Genomic DNA, 22609 nt, shown 5'->3' with positions numbered 1-22609 from the left:
AGCAAGGTGATGGGCTCTCTGGGAAGGGCTAAGAGGATTCTTAAGCCGAGGTTTGGAGGATATGCCTTAACAAGGGGCTTCTTAAACCTAAGGATCCTTATGGGGAATTGGCCTTTATGGGATCTTCGTGAAATCAAAGTTGTAAAGTTGCAGAACCACACACGACCAAGTGGACCCAAAATTAGGTCAAGGGTATGGAGTTGATCAACCAAGGAGGGGTTTGACCTAATTAGGGAAGAGAAGAGGATCAAAGGAAAAATTTTCTGAGGGTTGAATATAATGATCCAAATGAGGACACTAGCCAAGGGAAACTTAGGGCAAGAAATGGTTTCTGAGCTAGGGCTTGCTATATCTCGGGATCCCATTGTAGGAATCACTTGAAATTTAGAGGGCCTCTAGAGATAACCACAGCGCAGTAGTGGGGCAAAAACGAAGTGTTTAGATCGCTACAATAAATTTTGTTGGATGCCCTAGGTGACCTATTAGGGCTGGGCCTAGAAAGAGAAGGAGAAGGTGAGAAAGATATTAATTTAAATGACCACCAATGGTTGGATCAATGCCTTGCCTTTGGGAGAGATGGAGTTAAGGTGACTTTGTGATCTGGAGAGACTCTACCCAATCAAGGAGGCCTTTAGGCAACTTCGCATGAGAGCAACTACCCAAGGACTTTATACTTCGATGTGCAATGTTTGATAACTTATCAAGGTATATTCAACAAAAATAACCTCTAGGAACATTCACCCATTCATACATGACACGTGCAATGATGCAACGCTTCGAAAGATCAAAGTTTCCACAATTTCTTATAGAATAACAATAAATTTCAGACCTAGATAGTGAAAATCCCAACAACATTCATGTGATATGATAAATACAAGAATAAACATGAAAAAGAGATCACTTACATGTACAATGAGTATATCCAATCATCAAATAAGGACAATAATGAAGCTCCAAGACCAAGAGAATAATATCCATACATCAAAATTCATCCATGAAACCAAACTCGTCCTCCAAAAGGGAATGCAGAATTCTTCAAGTAGTTAATAAACCCAAATCAGAGTGGTGATTAGAGAAATGAATCACCTCTCATTTATTTATGCCATCTCTAATGAGTTTGATTCGCCTGATTGGCCTAATTAAGCCCCAAATAATAAATAATGTGCAATAATAACGTCCCTTGGTGACAAGCCCACCAAGGTAGCTCAATAACATAAAAATAAGTCTCTCAAGAGGGAAGAATGATTAATAAAATGAGTTGTTGGGTCTTTGAGGAGGCCTAATGAAGTCCAAAGTGTGACATGGTGAGAAAATGGACTCCAAAGATAGTGGACAAGGGGTTGGCCCTGTTAGCGCTTGAAATTTCACCTCAGGCTGAGAAAGGTAAACTCCAAGGCAACATCAAACCACTTAGCCTCGTAGCTAGCCCTACGGGGCAGGAGAGGGCTCTCTCCGGTCTTTCTCAGTAAAGATCTTCAATGGGCGAGATGACCAATAGGGAAACACTGATTTTAGGCTAGTAAACTGATCAAGAGATTTAAATTTGGGATTTTTAAAGTTTTGGTGGAAAATTGGGGAATGGCAATTTCGGGTGCGGGGATTGGACACAGCTTTCACAGGGGGTTCTTTGGGGCGAGGTAGGAAACAGTATTGATGCCTTTGATAGAGATGGATGGATGAGAATGACCGGTGAGGAGTTAAGGAGAGCAAACAATAACCTTGAATTCCCCTTAAACAGTTGAAAACATTGATATTAAGCAAACTTAAAAGCAGAGCATGACAGTCATGAATTCTACTTTAACACTTCATTTGCCTAATTTGTAGAAGGAAAAGTAAGGAAATGATTCACATAACACACTTACAAGTACAAAGAGAAACACACCATCAATACATGTGACCACAAGAATCCCAAAAAGGACTGCAAAACCCTGGTCTTCCTTTGCCAAAAATTGCAGAGATACAGTGAGTAATACAATAAGAGCTTCTCCCTCAAGAGTCCAACCATGAAAATGAGCCAGAGAGTACATAATATAGATCATCTAACATCTTTCCCTGCCTCTAGGGGTCGAGCTCACTATCCTAGGAGCTGTTTCAACCAATTCTAAACTAAGCACTGAAAACTAGGCAGTCAAAACAACTTGCCTCTATAAGCTAGGAAACCAGTTCATTCATTTAATTTTCACCTATCTCATGAATGAATCTTCTAGAAGAGATACATAAGTGTAAAAGTGTCATAAAATTACATCATTTACAACAAGGAGGATAAAAATCAACTCCAAAAAGTCAAACATAGTCAAAACTGCGTTTTGCTGAGCTGTAGGCTGAAATCCTGAGCAATTTGCCTGATGGGTCGCGCGCCTTTGAGAGCACTTTTGGGGCACTTCCAGGTGTCCAAATGGGGCAAGAGTAGGCTTGTTGGAAAGGTCTGGATGTCTACTTTCCAACCCAAGTGGAATTTCTGAATTTGGTGGTCATTTACCCCTCCAAAATTGCAATCTCCCAAGACTGCTTTCTGTGTGTCAAAAATGTGGCAGAAAGTCATTTTTTGCTTGTTTTTTGACTTTCTGGAGGCCCAAAACTTCATAAAATCTCTTGGCAATGGGTGAGCATGTGTAACTTTTCATGACAAATCCAGAAATGCTGAGTTTTCCCGGAACGGAGTAGCCAAATGAAAGGGTCGCGCGGGGGGTGAGACCCGTTGAGGGGACAAAACCTGTTTTTTGCCTGAAAAAACCAAAATGACCCAAAAATGCTCAAAATTTCTTGGAATTTGTGCTGGGGCTGAGCTATTTAGTGCCATGCTCCTTCAAGGAAGCCTCGGCCAAGATGTGGAGGGGGTCGGACCTTTTTCTTCGTTTTTGTGCTTTGGCCAACCGCCTTTGGAGCACTTTCATCTTCGCCTTGTACACGTGCATCCGTGCCCAATAATGATTCTTCATGTTTCTAAGCAATTTCTTATCTTGGTTGGCCTTGGCCAACAGCCTCTCCAAATGAGCATTGAGCTGGATAAGCATAGACTCTCGCTCAACGGGTACTAAATCACCGGGTCTTCTTCGATTCAAGTTGCGGTCACTACGAATCCTCCACAACTCATCAAGAGTTTGCTCATCCTCCAACTGCTTGTTGCGCTGCTCTAAATAGGTGATCGTCCACTATGCCCTCTCTAACTTCTGCTGCAACAAGCGGTTCTCGGCCTCCTTTTGCTGAATGACCTCATGAAGCTACGTGGTAGGAGAGCGGGTATCAAGATCAATGATATCAATGTCAGGATCACCGGTCATTCCCTCCTCGATCATGGGCTGCTTGCCCCTCTGTGCTGTCTGTGCTGCTGAAGATGGCGAGGCCCCTTCCACCTGATGTGGAGATAGCACTCGCTGCGCTGATGAAGAAGGCGAGACCCCTTCCACCTGTTGTGGAGAAAATACTCGCCGAGCTGCTGCAAATAAGGCCCTTTGGCCTCTCTGATAAGTGACCAATGGAGAAGAGCTGACATATCTAGTCATGGGGATGTCATGCTGCTGTGATGGTCCTCCCTCCTCGTGAACAACCTCAGGATGTGGTGGTGGTGCTGTGAAAAGCTCACGAGAGATAAACTCCTCCCATGAGATGCCCTGCTGAGCCAACTGATGTATGACCACAAGCTAAATCAAACCATAATGATAGAGGCTCCTATACTGCTGTGCTGGGCTCTTCCTCTGCATCAAGGGCACCATCCTCTCAATGTTCCGGCACAAGAAAACAAGGATGTTCATCATCCGTACCCGTGTGAAATGCATCAACAGGCGAATATGGTACGAATATACCTGTGAAAATCTGCCCTCACAGGTGAAATAGAGCATGATAAGCCTCATCATGGGGGCATACTCACTCCTCAGAAATCTGAAGGGAAATACACCCGTTAAGTGTCTCATGAATGCAGGTCTAATGAAAGGCTCATACTGAACACTGTCCAACATCTTGCGCTTATTCCACACCTCTCCGACATTAGGTATCCCTGTGGCTTGAGCAATCACCTCGGTTGTCAATGTAAAATCCACCCCGGCAAGGTTCACATGTCCATCATGCAAATGCAAAACAAATAAGCGAGCCAACTCCCTGTGATGCTGAATCTGAGAGATCCTCTCGCAAAACTCATAGCAAGACATATAACGGAAGCATGATACTGCCATTGGACAAGCCTGCAAATTGGTCAAAGAGGTGGGCTCCTCTCTCCTATGATGACCGCCCTTTCCACCCTTGTGAGGCCTCCTCTGTACCTCAAACTCTGAAGCTGACTCATGGTCATCACTTTGCTCATAATTGGTTTCGGTTTCTGACATTGTTTTAGGAGCAAAGTGGCTGAAATGTACTGCTGTTTCTGCTTTGAAAACTGCTGATTAAAATGCTGTTTTAAGGGGACAAGAAACACAAGGGAAATGTTAGGGAAGGGATACTTTTAAAGGGAAATTGGGAATAATAATGAAACAGGGAGTTTAGGGGAAGAATTATTGCATATACATCATTATACAATTTGATTTACAAAGATATTATGAAAGGTAGGGTTGGGGTGTAATTTTTGATTTCTTGGGAAGAGGAGTAGGGTTTAGGGCCTTTCACATATTTGGAAGGGAAATTTACATAGAATGATAAGGAATATGAAATGGGAGATAGAAGAAAAATGAGAACAATGGGATACCTCAAAACAGCATATAAAACCCTAGCAATTTGACAACTTCAAACCAAAAGCACAATGGAGACTTTCACTTGCAAATGGAGACTTTTACAAATACAATCCCGACCTTCTTGAACTGTAGCAAGCAATAATTTTTTATGATGGAGGGCCTACCTTGCAAAATTTGGCAATTTGTGGTTCCTTGGCAAGTTTGCTGGTAGTTTTGGCAGAGAGAGTGCTGATGGGTCGCGCGCCTTCAACGGGTCGCGCGCGTTATAATTTAACACTGGCACAGGGCGCCTGACGGGTCGCGCGCCTGGTTCAACGGGTCGCGCGCCTTCCCAACTCACACAATTCGCTCAAACTCTCTTGGAAACAATTGCTCTATCACTTGAATGCACAATGAGGCTTGATGGAGGGAGATTAGGGCTTTTATAGCCTTGTTTGAATTAATTTCATGTCATAACCCACTTTATAGTGTTTTTTCATGACACTTTATAAACTTGACTTTTTTGGTTTCCTTTTGTCCTGAAATTGATTGATTTGATGCTTTTCTTTGATAATTTTTTGCAGGGATAGCATCTGAGGGATCTTGACAAGGGAGCCAGGGTTACATGCTGTCCTTTGAATCATTTCGAATTTTTACAATTTTTACAAAATTTTGAGAAATGACCTTGGCTTTAAAAACAGGGTTTTTAAATCCAAGGTGAAAATTAACTGTACAAGATGAAATTTTTCGAAGAAACACTTTGAAAATCATCCCTCTGGCTTGCTGGGCACTTATTGACCTTCAGAGACATGACCTTGAAGATAAATTTGACCTAAACCCTAGACCTAGAAATTTTGACCTAAAGACAAAGACAAGTAACCTTGAACAGTTTAATGACTGAAAGAACTTGATCCAACAGTGCCAAGAGGGGAATAAAGACACCAACTCCTCCATCAGGGTTATGGCATGCCTAATGGAATGCAATAAGATGACATTGATGAGACACCTACTTATGCAAATGCAAAGAGCTTTGATCATTGATGGAGGGCTACTAGACCGACTCTAACAGGCCCCTTGTTTTCCAAGCAAGTGACCATGGTGCTCCCAAGTGTGTGTGGGGGCACAAGGACATCTTCATGGGTCTCTAAATGGATTGAAAATGCCTGTAAACCATCTCTAAGGGCTAGGATGATGACATAAGCCCTCCCTTTATGTCTTGTAGTGAGCCACATCCTCATCTGGACCTTGGAACATCTGCCAAGTGTATGGTGCAAGTGTGGAGTCGATTGGACACGGTGAACTAGGTGAATCATTCTCATCCAAAAGGTGGAACATGAGCAATCAATGAGCGGTGCTAGGGATCCATGAAGTAATCTCTGCTATGGTGGAGGTCCATGGCTCTTAACGCTTACCCTACAAGTGCCAATGTAGCCCTATGGAGGGCTATGACCCCGTATAGAGAGACCAAGTCCCAAATGGAGACCCACATGGAATCTTGCGTAAGATCAAATGTGTCCCCTTGCCCACCAATACAACAAATCATTAGAATAATTAAGTAAAAGAGCTTACAAGTCATGGAATCAATGGGGCACTTCATGGTGGCATGCCCTTCCATAGTGTGCTTTGGCATGTACAAGTGTCTCCAAGCTCAATAAGGGGGATGAAGTTGTTTCAACCTTTAAAGGGGGTGACATGCCCATGGTACATCCATTAGGTGGTAGGTGGCAAATGATATAGTGATGGAACATAGTGGGGTTCAGGGAAACGCTCCAAGCCACTTGCCATGGTACAAGGGTAGCTATAATAAGGGAAGCCCAGACCTAGGTATATGAGTGTAGGAGGGAGCAAATCGTGGTTCATGAGTTACCTCGACCTTCGTTTTTCCACCCTTCTTGATATCCTTTTTGCCTTTGATTGTTTTTTCCTCACAATTGCTCGAGGCTCTAGGGGATGTGAGCATGATATGTAGGATATAGTAGTAGGTACCCCCTTTTAAGGTGGGGTGTTTCATTACCCACTAGGGGTTGGGACAAACATGGGTTCCTTAATGTGGAGGGGGCTCATCTAGGGCCCATAGGAACTAGTGTGATGGCCATAACTAAGGGGTAGAGGTCATGTTTGGCTTTTGCCCACGTGCTAAATTTGTATGTCTTGGCCATCTTCTGCATTTTGTGGTACATTTCTTATTGAGAGGCAAAATTATGCTTTTCCTTTTCTTTTTAGTTGGATCAACCTTTGGGGCATCATTTTAGGCCCGACCCAAGGTGCGGACATGGGGAGGCGGAGGCTAACCCTATGTGGATCTAGTGGACACATGTGAACCCAAATGGGAAAAATGATGAATGGGGTTAGGATGAGTGGAAGGGAGTGAGACATATGGTGTTGGGAAGTGGGACCATGTAACCCAAATTGAGATTCCCATGCATTGCCAACCCTAAAGATAACGACCAATAAAGGAGATCCCACAGGGTTAGGATACAAGGCTAATAACCAAATCGGGCGGAGGGGACAAGGGTACAAACCTAGCTCACTCTTTCCACCGAAAACCCCCACCAATCTATGCCCAAAAGTGTCCATGATAAGTAAGGAAAATTATTTAACTATACCAATGAAAGGCCATATCGTCGGGCTTAGGAGGCCCACCTTCAAACATACGATCATAATGTGAAAATTCCAACACTGGAATCCTATTGCAACAATTGGTATTATTTCTTCTAATTGTTAATTAATTTAACAATTTATCTGCAACGATAAACATCGAAACAAACACACAACAACCTTCACAAATAAAATTCTGTGGAAAAATAAAATGTTGGAAGCTGAGAAATGCTAGCACACACATAAAATATAACACAATTATTTCTAGACAAAAGTCCCACGGAAAAACCCAACTTGGGAAAACCGGTGCAATGACAAAGGGTTTTATTATTGTGCACCAGTGAGAAATTCTGAGTACAACTGAATGTCGAAATCTAGCAATCCTACAGAGAAAAATATTGGCAAAAATCTAGTGAGGAATTCTCCTCACCCCACAGGCAATTTCCTGGCACAACTTGCCTTTAGAAACTTGGCCCTCTGATCCTCTGTGTCAGCCTTTGCGCTGCTCTATGCAACCTGCTGGACGTCTAGCCTCATATTGGTCTCTGATGAAGTCGTTCTGCCTTTTGCTGACTGGAAAGATGCTTCTTTGATACTCTGGGACTCCTTCTCGGCCCCCAGAATTGAAAATGTCTCTCCCTCTCAGCAAATCGATCTTGCCTCTAGAGACTGTTGCACTGCCCTTGCGTCAGCTTCTCTGTGGCTTTTCTGCTTCTCTGCAAATGCACTCGCTGGATCTGGAATGCCTCCTCTAGCCTCACTGTCTTTGCCCCTCTCTCATTGCTTTGATCTCTAGCTCACTTTCCAACAACTCACTGTTGCTACTCTGGAAATCGATATGATAAGAAATTGAACTGTTTAAGTGTCTTCTCCATCACCACATCGACCTCCTCGTATAATCCTCTATTGGAGCACCACCGACTAAGATTAAAACATAATCTATGGCTAGGATAATCTATGGATCAATCCATGTGAGTTTTTAGATGATTCTCGCCTTGACTTAATTAATACTGATTAATTAACCATATTCTCTAAGTTTAGACTTACGAAATATTTAAAAACTGGTTAATAATCTAATTAAGTCATTTCTAAGTGGAATTTTCAGGAAAGATTTTTGGGTTTTAGAGATCTCATGTATTCTAGCCTCTCCACCAAATTTCGTGGCTAGAACACATCCGTTGCTACAAAAACTAACACTCCCTCTTAGCGAGGAATGTGTTCTAGTGCTACTGCACACCATGTAGCAACACCCTATCTCTGCATCATCACCTGTCACATGGCTGATGTTTCGTCGTACTGCCAGCCAACCACTAAGCAACTCTGACATACGTTGCGTTTGTGCTACTGACCTTGCTGAACTGTTGCCACCACTGCTTCTACATTGCAACTCTCTCTCATCTATTGCTGCTGCAACTGAAAAACATCCAAAATGTTGAATCAACTGTGTTCAGTATGATGCATCTGTCACTCGAGTCTTTGATTGCTACTAGCATCTGCTCTGTCATTGAAGGATCTCGGTTGCTGCTAACTTAGCATTGCGCTCCCCAACATTTGATTGCTACTAGTCCCTGCATTCATCACTCGGTGTCTGACTGCATCAACTGCCCTTGATCCATCCTGCTGCTGAATACTAGGGCCCCCGTAGCAAGGTATTAATCCATGAGGCAAACTCCTCAAGGACCCTACCCAATTGGCACACTAGAGTGCCATACTCGTACTCTTGGATCTGGTGCCCAACTATCTCCTTTCAAGCCTAGTCCTTGGATGGGACCCTTCCTTTCTTTGCAACTCGCACTTCCTCTGGCATCTATTTCCGACAACTGGAAGTCGCCCTGCTGCCTAAATCTGCATTCTATCTAACTCGCACAACCTCCTGTGGCATTCTCGTACAACCATTCCTACACAGCTGCAAACTCTGGAAACTCAAAACTAGAGAAATAAACCTTGAAAATCTCCCTCTTTCCCTCTGCTTGGCTGCCGAATCTGCTACTCACACTTCCTTCTGGAGTGAGAAAATTTGCTTACAACCACTGCTAATCTTCAATTGGAAAATTTTAGATCTCTAAGACTCGAGATCGCATGAGAGAAAATTTTCCCTTTGCTGTGTGTGCTTCTCTCTCTTCCACCCGACGCTAGCTTTGCTCTAGAAAACTGCTGCAAAACCCTTTGCATCCAACGAGAGATTTGCCCAATGAAAAATCTGAGCTGCTTCCTCGGCCTCTGGAATCACTTGATCTGGAAGGATAGAATTTTTTCGCCCCACTTAGAAAAAATGAACCTCCTCAAGCAACTTGTCCTCTTGGCAAAAATACTGCATTGCCCTTGGGAATTTCGACTTGTTGCCCTTGCTGAGCAGCGAAATTCCTTTCCTTCGTTTCTGAGCTCTTTAGCTGATCAACTACGCTCTAATACCATTTGAAAATTCCAACTCTGAAATCCTATTGTAGACTGGTATTATTTCGCTTAATTGTTAATTAATTTAAAAATTTATCTGCTACAACAAATATCGAAACAAACACACTCCGACCTTCATAAATAAATTTCTGTGGAAAAATAAAACGCTGGAAGTTGAGAAATGCTAGCGCACATAAAATATAACACAATTATTTTTGGACAAAAGTCCCCGGAAAAACCCAACTTGGGAAAACTGGTACAACAACTGAGGGTTTTATTATTATGCAGCAGTGAGAAATTCTGACTACAACTGGATACCAAAATCTGGTAATCCTACAGAGAAAAATACTGGCAAAAATCTATTGAGGTATTTTCCATACCCCATAGGCAATTTCCCGACACAACTTACCTTCAAAAACTCGGCCCTCTGACCCTTTACGTCAGCCTCTGCGCTGCGTGCTGAACGTCTAGCCTCCGACTGGTCTTTTGATGAAGTGGTTTTACGTTTTGCTAACTCGAAAGATGCTTCTATGACACTCTGGAACTCCTTCCCGACCTTTGGAATTGAAAACGTCTTTCCCTCTCAACAAATTGATCTTGCGTCTAGAGACTGTTGTGTTGCCCCTCTGTGTCTCTTCTCCCTCTTTGCAATTGCACTCGCTAGATCTGGAATGCCTCCTCCAACCTCACTGTCTTTGCCCCTCTCTCACTGCTTTGATCTCTAGCTCTCTCTGGCAACTGGCTGTTGCTACTCTGGAAATCAATCTGCTAAGAAATTAAACTGCTCAAGTGTCTTCTCCATCACCACATCGCCTCCTCTTCTGTTCCTCTGTTGGAGCACCAACGACCAAGATTAAAACATAATCGATGGCTAGGATCATCTCTGGATCAATCCGTGTGAGTTTTAGATGATTCTTGCCTTGACTTAATTAATACTGATTAATTAACCATATTGTCTAAGTTTAGACTTAGGAAATATTAAAAAACTGGTTAATAATCTAATTAAGTCATTTCTAGGTTTTGGAGATCTCATGTATTCTAGCCTTTCCGCCAAATTTCGTGGCTAGAACACATCCAATGCTACAAAAACCGACACATAACAGATGGGCGAGGGAGCACATCACTGGCTCAGGTGGTGGAGACAATGTCACATCGAGCTATCTGGTGGCTGCTCGCTGTTGGTTGATTACCATATAGGAGAAAATTTTTCTCCTATGCATACTACCCACAGGTTGTGGGTAACACAACCTAGGGCACTCCTTAGAGGATATTATTAGGCACATTTGCATTGGTACTTTCATAGTTATTGATGATGAAAGGGATGCTCTCTCTTTCACCTCTATGAGTATAATGTATAGTGTCTTTCCCTTGGGTTAGCTCAATGTCGGTTAACAAAAACTTATAGTAGGGGCTAGATCAACAAATTGACTAACCAGATAGGATTTGCTAGTTGTGCCATCGTTGGGAGATTGAGATTTAGGAGCACTTCATTTTCTGTGGCTCCATCTACTTTGAGAATTGATGGTGGTTCCATTATCTATTCATAGAGCTTTAGGCTCTCTCTAGTTTCTTTTGTTAAAATTGGGCAACTTCGATGAAAAATTCCATTGGAAAACCATGAAGAAAAGGCACATTTATGCATTTGACCAAGTCAACCTCAAGTCAACAAATTGGCCCCACCAAAGGAGATTGGTCCTCATAGACCTCAACTAAATAGCCAATTGATGGAGCTCATCTTGGCATCACATGACATCTTACATTTATCTCTAAAATTGTAGGTCGAATTCACACCTGCGAAGGAGTAGGAGGGCATTTTCTGTTTAACTAAGTTGAATTTTTTTGATATGTTTTGGGCTACTTTGACCACCATTGACTTGGGCACTTTTACTTTGATTTGATTGAATTTCTTGACTGTTTTGGAGGGTGAGGCATTTGGCAGTACAAGAGATCTTTCAATGGTGCTGGATGCTTTACTCAAAACAGAATCACGCACTGTGTTGATGGATATTGTAGATAAGAACGACCTGCAATTGCTTCATAATTTGATTAAACAACACAGAAAAGATTTCAATAAAACCGCTATTATTCGCAAACTTGTGAAGGTGAATGGAGTAGTCGATCAGATCAAAGAGACATGGGTTTTGTTCCAAGTTCCAATCGTCATTGTTATTCAAGGCCACGAAGGTTCCATAGTCAAACGACAACTAGATTCGAATAAACACGTCGTTAGTCAAACGTTGTGGCCATCAATCGTTGCGGTCAATCATTTTGTCGGTATTAATTGAACTTATAATCACGCCAATCAAATCTCTCCAACATATCAATATCCGGTTCCTCAAGCTGCCGGTTATGGCCAAGATCAAACACCTGAGGGAAATACTTATTCGTTTGTAGCTCAGTCGACTTCCCTCATCTTTGAATCATTAAAACCACAAGGAACAATGGCAGGCAGAGACAAGGAATATAAGTTTGCTCCACGAGCTGAAGCGAACCATAATGCAAACGGAGATGAGTGTCCTCGGCAGACTCCAAGGAATGAAGCAACACAATTCAACAGATCGCATGAAGGACCTCGGAGGAAGGAGGTGTTCAGTTTGATAGGAGATGACGAACAACGGAAGAGAACAATACTGGAGGACTTACGAAAAGGGAAACCATATAAAAACCTAGCATGGAGACTTTTGCATCGTAAAGGGCAGTGCAACGAGCAAGAATTATACGAAATTCCCCATTCATCCAAGAAGCTGTCGCAACATGATGGTAGTAGAACGACAGCCTCCGTGGCCTCTGATTTGGCTTCGGGTGATGGAAGGATGGAGCAAGAGGTGTTGGAGTCCGATCTCATATTGCCGTCTGCTTTGCCATTCAAGAAAGTACAGGCTGTATCGATGAAGGACAACTCAGAAAAGAAAGAGTGGAATCGTTTGAAGCAGATGATTCAATCAGAAAACTACAAATCTGATGAGCCCAGTTACGTCAGTATCCAGTCTCCGCCGTCAAGGTTTCCTCCGAAAACCTACTGTGACATTACGGGGTTCCCCACTTCGTACACGGATCCGAAAACCAAACATCGGTATGCCGATGTCAAAACGTTCAAGCGCGTAAGAAGCCTTTCAGATGAAGATGTTCAGTCCTACCTCGCGCTCAGAAAGGCCGACGGAGTTGTATTGAAGCGACGGTTGACATAATATCATTGTAATTAGTTTTGAAAAAAAAAATATAAAAAAAAATAAAATTAGAGTTCTTTAATATAAAAAAAATTCTTCAATCAAAAGAAAAAGAGAAAAAAAAGAAAAGAAAGACAACTTGGACTCAAAATAGAGTTATTAGCGAATTATAGACGCTGAGCCAACTTTCTGCCTTCCACATGTCGAGACGACAACCACAAAGACGATTGCCAATTTGCCAACAATATAGCTTTGAGGACAAAGCTTCCAAAGGGAGAGGCTATGTTATGAATATAATTCATAACAATTAGATAAATAAAATAAATATAAGTATTAAATAATTAAATATTATTTAGGTTAAATAATCATTAAATTAAGTGAAAAGGCATGTCTAAAAGACATGGCCATTCACGAAAGGTCACCTGCTGAGATATAAAAGCAGGGCCTCATTGTAACATTAAAAGCATATTATGTCATCTTATACAATTTTATATATTAATAAATTATTATTATTAAAATACCTCTTGTGTATTTTTACAATTAAATCTACAAGCTAGTAGTCCTCATGCTTCAGCCTAAGTTTTTATGCTACAGTTATCCCCTTTAAAGGCTGAAGCAACCTAATAGGGTCCTTCGTCAACCCCCTTATTGAGCTTGGAGATACCTGTACATGCCAAAGCCCACTATGGAAGGGCATGCCACCATGAATTGCCCAATTGATTCCGTGATTTGTAAGCTCTTTTACTTGATTACTCTAATGATTTGTTACCTTATGCAGGATTGCAGGTGGGTCTCCATGTTGGGCTTTGGTCTCCCTATACGGGGTCCAAACCCTCTAGAGGGCCACATTGACACTTGTAGGGTGAGCGTTGAGAGTAATGGGCCTCCACCTTAGCAAAGAGTACTTCATGGATCCGCAACACCATTTAGGGATTGCTCGCATTCCACCTTTGGATGATGATGATGCACTTGGATCACCATGCCCAACCGACTCCACACACATACCACACACTTGGCAGATGTTCTAGGGTCCAGATGAGGATGTGTCTCACTGCAGGAGATAAACACTGGGCTTATGTCATCATCCTATCCCTTACAGATGGTTTACATGTATTATCGATCCACTTGGAGATCTATGAAGATGTCATTATGCCCCCACAACCACTTGGGAGCACCATAGTGACTTTCTTGGAAAAAAGGGGCCAACCCATTGTCCACTATGTTTGGAGCCTTTTCACTAAACTTGGCGCATTTGGCCTCCTCAATGGCCCAACAACTCATCATATTCATTATTTTCCCTCTTGAGAGGCTATTCTTTGTATTATTGAGCTATCTTGGTGGGCTTGTCACCAAGTCATGTCATTATTATGTATTATTTTATTATTTGGGGCTAAATTAGGCCAATTAGGCAAATCAAATCCCCTTTAGAGTTGTATAAATATGAAAGAGGCTCATTCTAACCTCTCATCATCACTTGGATTGGATTGGTATCTCTTGAGAGATTTTCACACTTTTTGTTGGGATAAACTTTTTGGAGTTTCTTGATGCACTATGATGTTTGGATTTTCGCTATTGTCTTTGGAGCTTCTTTCTAATGCAAAGTGGATGAATGGATATACTCTCTCTCTCATGTAAGTCGATTTTTTGATGCTATTCTTGTTATCTTACTTGTCAAATGCATGTATATTGTTATCATTATTCTTGTATGGGTTAATGTAATGCAAAATTCTTCTAGGACCTTGAATAAGTGATTTAATGCATGTGTTGCTCTTTGAGGGATTGGGTGAATGTTCCTAGAGGCACCTCTTAGGTTGAAAGACCTCAAAACTTCATCTCTTTGAAAAATTTGAATTATAAATCCCTATTGACCTAGTTGTTGCCCTCGGAGACGCTAACAAAGATCAATTAAGGCTCCTTAGCTTGGGAAAATTCTCGATCTATGTGTATCTTGACTCCATTAAGCCCAAGCAAGAAGGCACGGATTCTTGTATCCCTTTGTTGGTCAAATTTACCTCTTTTCTTCACTTTTCCAAATTCTAGGCCTAACCCTAGAGGGTCACCTAGGGCATCAAGCAAAATATTTTGTAGCCATCCAAACACCTTGCAAATTGGTCCACAACTGCGCTAGGGTATTCTCAACGCGTCCTCCAAATTTGAGCACAATCTAACGGTGGAATCCCGAGATCTCACAAGCCCTAGCTCGAGGATCATCTTCCGACCTGCCACTAACCAAAACCAAAACCAAATCCAAAAATGCAGAAATCTGATTTAGAACTTGTAGCTGTTATGACAAAATGTTCAAACACAAACTGAATTGCTCTTTATTTTTTATTTTTATTTTTTTTAAATTAACTTTGCAATGATATATTTCATATCTTATGTTGTTCAACTGTCACTGTATGGCAGCTTTTATATATTACAAGGATTTGATATCCAAGTTTCACTTATTGTATAATATCTTCTTTTAGTCTTGAATGACTTGTTTTTATCTGCAGTGGATGACAAGTTGATTGAAGCACTTATTTTGGTCAGGTTTTATCCATACCATTTTGCTCCATTTGCATCTGATCTGAAAGGTCTGGATGAGTTGGAGATTACCTTTTTTCCTGGGAAACCTTTCAAACCGTTTGATCAGCTAATGGGTACTCTTCCAGCTGCAAGGTTCAAGCAAATTTCTGTATTCAATCCATGCTTTTTAGATTTTTGAAGTATGGCATAATGATTTTTGTAAGGTTGCTATTCTAATCCTTATGGCTTATTTTGGTTTTTTATATTAGTGCAAAGGCACTTCCCAAAAAATACAGGTCCTTGATGATAGATCCAAACTCACCCATTATTGACTTCTACCCTACTGGTGAGATTTACACCCTTTTCCTTTACAAGTAAATTATTCCATGCTTGGATGCTATATTGGAAGTCTTATTGAACTATTCTTGTTGTTTGGTATCAGATTTTGAGATAGACATGAATGGTAAACGCTTTGCCTGGCAGGTAATTCTACGGTCCTTATACTTTACTATTTTCTAGTTAGTTTCATATTTTTGATTTCTTATAGCTCTATTTTATTTTCTTGTAATATGCCAGTATCAATTTGAACTGTTACATGTCATGAACCTGATTCTTTTCCTATTTCAGGGTGTTGCTAAATTGCCATTTATTGATGAAGCTCGCCTTCTTGCAGAGACTAAGAAGGTTGAAGGCACTTTAACGGTACGACAATATACATACCTTTGAATATATCTGAGTGTCAATATTATTGATTCCAATGAGCCTATTGTGTTGTTTGAAAATTTTTGCATTTCATGTAATAGTTAGTTCACTGGTTTCTGTAATCTCTTCAAATTATCAGAGTTATCATTTGTATATCTGGTCTGCATGTTTGCAGAAGGAAGAAATGCGTCGAAATAGTTTTAAATTGGACTTGCTTTTTGTGTGCATGAGTCACAAACTGGCGTCATATATAATCCTTCTCCATCAACGCTATGATTGCATTTCACAGCAGGAGAGAGCCAATATCAAAGAAGAAATCAACACAATTGCAAGGTTGGTATGAGAGACATGTTTAGTACGAAGGTTATCAAAATATCCTTGTTGGGGAATGCCTGTTTACAAATGGATTATCTGCCTGATTTTGTAGCATTTTCTTGAAAATGTTTCTGACTATGTTATCTCAGGAATTTAATATTAATGAAATTTTTTATTTTCAATTGAGAATTTTTTCCACTGGATTGCCTAAATTTGTTCAGAAAATATGAAACTTTTAATGTTTTTATCTTGGCTTTGAGAATTATTGACTCGAATGCTATTGGAGAGTGTAGATGAAGTGGACCATGGTGGTTGGGATATGATTGGGCCAATAATTACTTATTAGAAAAATATAACTGCCTCTCACAGGAATTTCCCTTCAGATCAAGTTTCGTGAAGAATTTCACAATAAACTTTTTTTTCCTTCTCAGATCTGTGTCGACTCAGTAAAAAGCACAGCAGAAATGGACACTGATAAAATGTTTTTGATAACTTACAATATAAATAATTCTGATTGTATATATTTTCCTACAAACATTTGGGGAATTTTTGGGGCCAATATTTCCCATGACTTTTTCCAATGTACAAGTTTCCTGACTTTGTTTAGTTTGTCGAACTTGCATTTGCTACAACTATTTCAGCGAAGAAAAATGTGTACGGTGTGTCTACCCAGTCTAATACAGAATCTCCTCGATGATAGTTAACTTGTTAAGTGGCCATTCTCTTGACAATGAGATGATCAGTTTAAATGAAGCTGAACTTTCATGGTTTTATAATCTCTGGCCTTTGATATCCAAAGAGACATTTAATTATTCTGAACATATTTGAAATCTTGTTGCGAGAGGAATTGGAGCACTATAGTTTGAAGAAGAGCAGGCTTGAGAAGTCCAGGGTAGAGACAATGGTGTGTGTGCACACCAACCTTTGTCTTATTTACAGGCAGAGGGAGGAGTGGTTGAAGGGAAAGACGAAGATGTGGGATGTGTTCCCTGATGACATGGGTTTGGACAGCAGTGTTGAGTTGGCATTGGCCAACTTGGATCTTAAATGATCCAGTGCTAGAGCTTCTCACTTTTGATGATGGCGATACTCTTGAGGGGTCATTCTCCACACCACCAGATGTAGAGATTACATTGGATATAGAGGAGGAGGATGCAAAAGAGAGCTGTGGTGGTACTGATGCTGATTTTGATGTTGATGACTTTGAGCTATAGGCAGCAACTTATGAGATTCATCCTTCCTATTCTACAGTTTCGGGTTCTAGTGTCTACCTTGTTTTGTATTTGCTATTTTCCATTGGCATTCCTAGTCAGGAGTCTTCAAGACTCAGTACTATGTAATACATTTTGATTTTGATGACATAATGAGAAAACTGCAGTTTGTGGTTAATTTCTAGTTGTAAACTTGTGCCATTGATGAATCATGATTGTATGCATAATGTTACAAACATACAATGTCCATGTATGAATCTATGATTGAATTTGTTACCTGTATCATCATGATAATTTGTCTATTATCATAATATGATGTATCTATTAATTTTTTTAATATATATATATATATAACATGTCTTACATGTCTCTCCGTGTCTTGTGTCGGACTCATGTATTTTTGTGTCTTGCGTGTCCCATGTCCCCTTGTCAGGTGACATAGGTGAGGAGGTGTTGGGACCAATAATTTGGTTTGGTCAGAGCAAATTAGATATTGAGATTAAAAAGAGTGATCTACTATGGTAGATTTGGAAATGCGATTTTGGTTTGTGTTTACATTGTACAATGTGTTCTTTTAGACGGATCCCAAAAGAATGGCTTGTTTGGCCAATGCATGACTTGCTGCAGGAGCAGGGAGTTTGATAAACTCCTGATCCCATCATAGGATCAGGCTTGTCCTCAACAGAATAGAATATTTGTTTGAGGATTTTAGGAGGTTTAATGAGTGTCCTAATGTTTTGGCTAAAAAAAATTGGAAATTTGATTGGTGGTGTCTTGGGTGTAAGGCAAGGAGATGAGAGCCTGCAGAGGAGAGTATAGGTGGTAGCTTTAGTTTTACGATGTTTAGCCTCATAAAATGCTTTGTTGATTTGGGAAATTGAATAGCTGTTGGCTAGAAGGGCTTGAGTTAAATGTGATTTCCTTTTCCAAGAAATGGGGAGCAGAAATTTGAATGGCATGAGTGAACAAAGTTTTTAAAACAACGGACTTTCAGGTTAGATGATGATGGGAGAAGGCAAGGAGGTATTGGTTTGTGTGGGTCTTTTCCCTATAAACCTGGTGGGTGAGGGAACCATTAGGGAGTTGGGTAACTATTACATCCAAAAAGGGAAGAGCTTTGTCTTTTTTAAGATATAAAGTGAATTGAGTTTGGGAGCAGATGTTGTTCAGAAGGACGAGGAAGGTTTTAAGGGAAGGGTGGCCATGGGGCTAGATGAAAAAGGTGTCATCTACGAACTGAAACAAATATTTTGGTTTTAGGGGCAAGGTGTCTAAGGCTTTAGTTTCAAAATGTTCCATAAAGTTATTGGCAACCACCAGGGATAAAGAGGATCCCGTGGTAGTGCCTTTGATCTGCTCATAGAAAATACCTTTAAAGGAAAAAAAGTGGAGGAAGACATATCTGAATTAGATTAAGGGTATCCAAATCAACAAGATTAGTGATTAGCTTGAAAGGTTCAGGAATAGGAATTTTGGTGAATAGGGATACACCATCAAAGCGGACCATGATGCCCTGTTCATCAAGGTGAAGAACTTGTGTTATCTGAATAAAGTCAGAGGAGTCTTTAATGTAGGAGGTGTTTTTTCCAATGTAAGATAGAAGTTTGTCACCAAGAAAGTGCTTGAGGGCATGAGTAGGAGCCGCAATGACTCTGGCAATAGGTCTAACGGGTATGTCAGATTTGTGAATCTTGGGTTGACCATAGATTCTCAAAGTTTGAGAGTTTTGAGGCTCCTAATCATGCCCCAGGTGCTTTCCTGCTGACAAACTTATATCTTATGTTGGAAAAACTCCCTCTTACATTAAGGACTCCTTTGACTTTGATTAACAAGACATTATGGTTATCTTTCTCTGTTTTTATACATGATAACTTCATTGAATAGTAAATTCTTTTCACAATTTTGATATTGACTTTTGAATTTCTTGACTGATTACTTTTGATATATTGTTCAGGGTTTTGGATGAAGGTACTATCAAATCTGACTTCACTGTAATGTCTTTAAGTGTCACCTTTTTCTTCAGATCGAGAAAAGTCAAAAACTTTTTCTCGATGTTCATTGTGAAGTTACCTACTTTTTCAAACCAGGGTAAATTATGCCAATTTTTTCTTCAAACATAGTTATGACTCTGAATTGAGATATACATTCATAATCATCAATTGTAATTTGTCACTTGTGAGTCCTTAATTTTATATTGTTTCTTAAGAACAATATCTTCCTTTTCACCTATATTTGGTTTTGGAGTCGATAATTGATTTGTGAAATTAATATTGATGTAATTTTCCTTGCTGCTCATGTTGATAATAATATTAATCTCTTTTCCTTGGATACTCTCTTTTAATGTACATAATCTGCAATCTGGCATTGGAAAATCTACCTACCTTAACTTTCAAACTATGATCCATTCTTGGTCTTGAATAATTTAAATAATTTCGAACTTTTTAAACACTTTTTATACTTCCAACGTCTCTTGTATCCTTTAGTAAATACTCTTCTTACTTTATATATAAAGGATTCTATATATATTTTTTTCACTGTCTGCTATACTTTATTTAACGTATAATTGAATAATATAAATATTTGTTTTACACCTTTTTAACTAAAAAGTGAGTTTTTCCACCCTTATAGATAAGGAATGAGTTGTAATGTAGTTTTTTTTTAAACCTTTTTTAAAAATAATTATTATTATTTTTAGATCCTTGATTACTTTTTCTTTCCCAAAAGGAAAAGTCGTAATTCTCATTAGTGGTAGAAAATTACATTCTGCACATGCAACTTAATGCATTCCAAATTTTTTTGAGTTCGACTGTATACCAGTCCTGAGCCTGTGATAATATCCAAAAATAAATACATCATTGCTGTCCCTGTGGACAGGTTTAAGCTGTATCCTTGCTTTCAGACATTTAAATACACACTGTTAAAAAATTCATAGATTATGATAATTTCAAATAAAATATCAGCTGATGAAACCATATACCAAGTGCTGTCGAAACCAAAACGTGCCATATCAGAAAATTTTATAACTGATGTTGTTGAGGAATGCCTGGTAAAAGGGGCCTGTGAGGCTGCCGAGTCACTTCATTGTTTATTTTCTCAGAAACCTGCCAATAACCCAGCTCCAGAAGTGCTCCTGCCTTTGATAATGCGTCCACTTCTCTATTTCTTTCTTTGTAGATGTGACAAGCAGAGATTTGGTCAAAATCATTTTTCAACATTAAAACTTCATCTAAAATAGGCTGAAGTGTGTGCACGTGACATCTCTGTGTTGTTGAACCAATTTATGGTAAGAATTGAATATCCAAAATTCAAATAACTGTAAATGATGCCACCCCTTTTCTATGGAAAAAAGAAGAAGCTTCAGGCTATAGAGCTCAGCATAATTGTTTGAGCCCTGTCCCATGCTACTCTGAATGTGATAAAAATGTTGATCATGTTGAAAAAGAACGGCGACCCCCCTGCCTCCCCCACATTGACCATCAGGCAACGGAGCCCCATCAAAATAAGCCCATGGAAGGGAGTGGTCAATATGCTCTTCCACGACAGGTCTTATGCGCTGTTGAGATTCAGGATCCTCTGAAAGCTCGTAAATGGCTTGAACTTGACCTGCAACTACATCAGGAGATTTCAGCTTGTGCCAAAAGATGCCAGCATTTCTTGCTAACCAGAGGCCCCAATTTATGAGGAGAGGTAGCTTTCTAAGGCTCTTAGGGGAGACCACATTCCACCAGGATTTCCATGCTTCACTAATAGATGGTCCTCTCCATACCCGATTGAATGCCTAACCAATTTTTAGCTGAGACCATACAGCCAGGGAAAAGGGGCATGTCAGAAATAGGTGGTGCCCAGATTCCTCTGCATTTTTGAAAAGTATGGACCAGCAGGGGCCTATAATTCCCTTCTTTTCAGATTATCCCTTGTAGGAACCTTATTCTTCTGGACACACCATTTGAACAGACGAGATTTTGCAGGACACGACAACATCCAGAGTTTTTTCCACCACCAGTCTGTGAACTCAGGTTTCCTGTTTACTTTGATGAAAAGATAAGCCACATTTGGCGAGTAATCCCCAGAAACCGCATGAATCCATACCAGTGAGTGCGGAAGAGCATTTGTGTAATCTTGCCACAAAATAGCATAGGGTCGCTGCAAGTGAATATGATCCACTGATTTCCATCACTGTCCCCAGATCGAGGAGTGGTCATGATCTGCTACTTATTAACAAAAAACATATTCACATCATGGATCAGATCAATTAAATCAGGGGTAATCTGTAGGAGAATCCACTGCCAACCCAGTGATCCACCCCTATTCGAACCTTCTCACCATTTCCTACTTTCCAGGCCAGACCCGATTTGATTACAGGAAAAGAAGCCAATATGGCTTTCCAGACCATCAACATAGATCTACTTGTTTTCTCTGGTAAACTTATCCAATCTTCCAGAGATAAATGAGAAATGTACTTCCTGTGAATTACTCTGGTCCATAGATTGTCCATTGCTATCAACCTCCATCCAACTTTTATGGCCAGTGCTTTTGAGAAAAAGTGGAGATTTTTGAGCCCCTATCCACCCCAGTCCTTTGGTAAGGAGATGTTGTCCCAACTGACCCATGAGAAGGCCCTTCCATCTTTTCTCCGAGCCAAAGGAACCAACAACAAACCTTTTTGAGTTTGTTAAGAATACCTTTTGGGATCCAAGATAGAGCCATGCAAAAGACTGGAATTGCTTCCAGCACATATTTGATGAGGACCAGCCTGCCAGTCCTAGAAAGCCATTTCAGGCACCATAACTTAAGCCTTTTTTTGATTTTTGCAATAAGCCAATACCAATCAGTTTTCCTGTAATCATTTGGCTTAAGATTAAGACCAAAGTATTTTAGGCCAGCCTCAAAGTCTGCTGATTGAAAAGGGAAAGAATCCCTGTCTCTGTTAACTTCTGCAATTGAGAGACCAAGTGAAGATAGAGAGGATTTGGAAGTACTCACCATCATCCCTGTAGCTTTTTGAAACAATGCTAGAGCCTCCTTTATAGAACCCAGACCTTGTCGTGATCCATCGCCAAACAACAGAATATCA

The 22609-nt window shown here is 40.3% G+C and overlaps 1 protein-coding gene across 1 annotated transcript in view; it reads left to right on the top strand.

Moving 5' to 3' along the window:
• Positions 1 to 22609, top strand: part of LOC149205517 (5'-3' exoribonuclease 4-like) — a 129740-nt gene that overhangs the window by 70513 nt on the left and 36618 nt on the right. Inside the window, exons 8-12 of the mRNA XM_089397429.1 lie at positions 15332 to 15460; positions 15577 to 15653; positions 15750 to 15790; positions 15935 to 16009; positions 16185 to 16342. Coding sequence (XP_089253555.1) covers positions 15332 to 15460; positions 15577 to 15653; positions 15750 to 15790; positions 15935 to 16009; positions 16185 to 16342 — 480 coding nt within the window. The remainder of the gene's footprint in view (positions 1 to 15331; positions 15461 to 15576; positions 15654 to 15749; positions 15791 to 15934; positions 16010 to 16184; positions 16343 to 22609) is intronic.

This window comes from Pinus tabuliformis, chromosome 1_2 (genome assembly GCF_031772625.1).
Source record: "Pinus tabuliformis cultivar Carrire ecotype Pingquan chromosome 1_2, CPIR1, whole genome shotgun sequence".
NCBI classification, from domain to species: Eukaryota; Viridiplantae; Streptophyta; class Pinopsida; order Pinales; family Pinaceae; genus Pinus; species Pinus tabuliformis.
Note: the sequence above shows the minus strand (reverse complement) of the source record. Positions and strands in the feature narration are given on the sequence as shown.